This window comes from Charadrius vociferus, unplaced genomic scaffold (genome assembly GCF_000708025.1).
Source record: "Charadrius vociferus isolate BGI_N301 unplaced genomic scaffold, ASM70802v2 scaffold266, whole genome shotgun sequence".
Lineage (NCBI taxonomy): Eukaryota > Metazoa > Chordata > Aves > Charadriiformes > Charadriidae > Charadrius > Charadrius vociferus.
Genome location: NW_009649114.1, coordinates 2,815,682 through 2,817,382, shown reverse-complemented (window position 1 = coordinate 2,817,382; position 1,701 = coordinate 2,815,682). Strand labels below are relative to the sequence as shown.

Here is a 1,701-nt window from a genome sequence, read left to right as displayed (position 1 = left end):
ACCTGGAAGTGCCGGAACGGTAAGCACAGGAGTATGTGCCCGAGTCCTCTGCCTGGAGATTGGTCATGGTGATGAACACATTCCTATACTGGTGGTCATCCACTATTTTAACATTCCCCTTTGTGGCCTCGGTTGCATATGAATATTGTGTTGGATAGGTTGTTTCCACTAAGGGCTCACATTCCTTATCTCGCAGGCGGCACCAGGCTTTCTGCTGGTCGTAGTCAGCCTGTGCTGTGTAAGGACACCAGATATGCAGAGTGCTTCCTTCTGATTGTCTCTCCTCGGCATCAGGTGTTTGGGCTTGGAGACCTGTGAATATCAGCTGTGGTGAGGGAGAGGGGAGCTGATGCAGGGCTGCCCACAGCCTCCTGACAGACACAGGGAAACTCTGCCTCCGACCTTCCCCCACAGGCAATTGTGGCTGGAGGAACTCTGAAAGCTGAGATCCATTTCTCCTGCTCAATTCCCCTGCTTGGAATGGGGGGGGTTGATTTCTGGTGGGCAGTGCTGAGATTTGAGCTGGGTCCACAACTGTGATTTAAAACCCAGTATCGTTGACTTAGAACCCAGACACGCGTGTTGGCCCGTGAAGCCTAAATGGAGCCGCGTGTGGCGCAGCGTCCGGAGCTGCCCCAGCAGCCCAGCCCGTTGTTACTGCCCCTTGCCGCAGGCAAAATGGAGACCAACCCTTCCCCACACCGGGGATGGCAGTGGTGGGGCTCAGTCGCCCCTCAGGAGCCGCGTCTGTACGAGATGTGGGGATGGGGCAGAGGGAAGGAGCAAGCGCAGCATGTGCCTTGGGGCTGAAATGCTCAGCCCATGGCTGGGCCTGAGCTTGTCCCCAGCAGCCTGCAGCTCCTGCGTGCCGCATCCTTGGAGGATGCCCAGCGACTCAGGGGTGCGAGGCTGTGCTGGGTGCAGGGCTGCCTCGATTCCCCCACCTACCACACGCTGAAAGCCTTGTGCTCTCTACGGGGACGATGGCAGGGGAGGCAGGTGGGTGCCCCCGGCCAGCTCTGTCCTGAGCCAGGACCGCAATCGGAGCTGCCGAGCAGGGCCGGGCAGTGTGACGGGACACTGCAAGTGGGGCAGGCGCTGGGGCTGCTTTGGAGACCGCAGCTCCATGCTCCTGGGAGCGACTGTCCGTGGAGCCTGGAGGAGCCAGCTGTGCGGTGGTGGGACCTGGGGCCGTCCCTTCCCTCCCCATCCGTGCCAGAGTCCGGCCGGAGTTGGATTCCCCACCAGTGTGGAGCTGCCCAGGCAGCGGGAGGTGGGGAAGGGTGTCCCGCTGCCCCTGGGTGCGTGGGAAGCCTGAGCCATGCCCGGCCCTTCTCTTACCTGGGAAGCGGAGCAGCAGCAGGAGGAGGGCGCTCAGCTCCATGGCCGTCCTCAAGCCCAGGCAAGGGGCATTGCTGGGGGCTGCCCAGCGTTTCCCCTTCAAAAGCGTCTGCCTTGTGAGCCCTCCCGCATCCCAGTGACGCTGCTGGAGGAAGTGCCTGAGGTCTTGCCTCAAGCGGAAATCCTTCACCATGTTTTGTTACAGGACTGATATTAAGACAATTTCTCAGTGCGTTTGGGGAAGTGGTTGAGAGCAGAGCTCTGCCCGTCCTCATGGCAAAGGCCCTTTGCTGCTCTCGCCTGGCCATCGTCACGCTCTGCCCTCACGCCAGCGGCAGTGGGGCACTCCTTTGGCTGTCA

At 60.8% G+C, this 1,701-nt stretch overlaps 1 protein-coding gene across 1 annotated transcript in view; it reads right to left on the bottom strand.

Annotated features, from left to right (window-relative positions):
• Window positions 1-1,384, bottom strand: part of LOC104289373 — a 7,753-nt gene extending 6,369 nt beyond the window's left edge. Inside the window, exons 1-2 of the mRNA XM_009888309.1 lie at window positions 1,342-1,384; window positions 3-312 (exon numbers count right to left, since the gene is read on the bottom strand). Coding sequence (XP_009886611.1) covers window positions 3-312; window positions 1,342-1,384 — 353 coding nt within the window. The remainder of the gene's footprint in view (window positions 1-2; window positions 313-1,341) is intronic.
• Window positions 1,385-1,701: the final 317 nt, after the last annotated feature.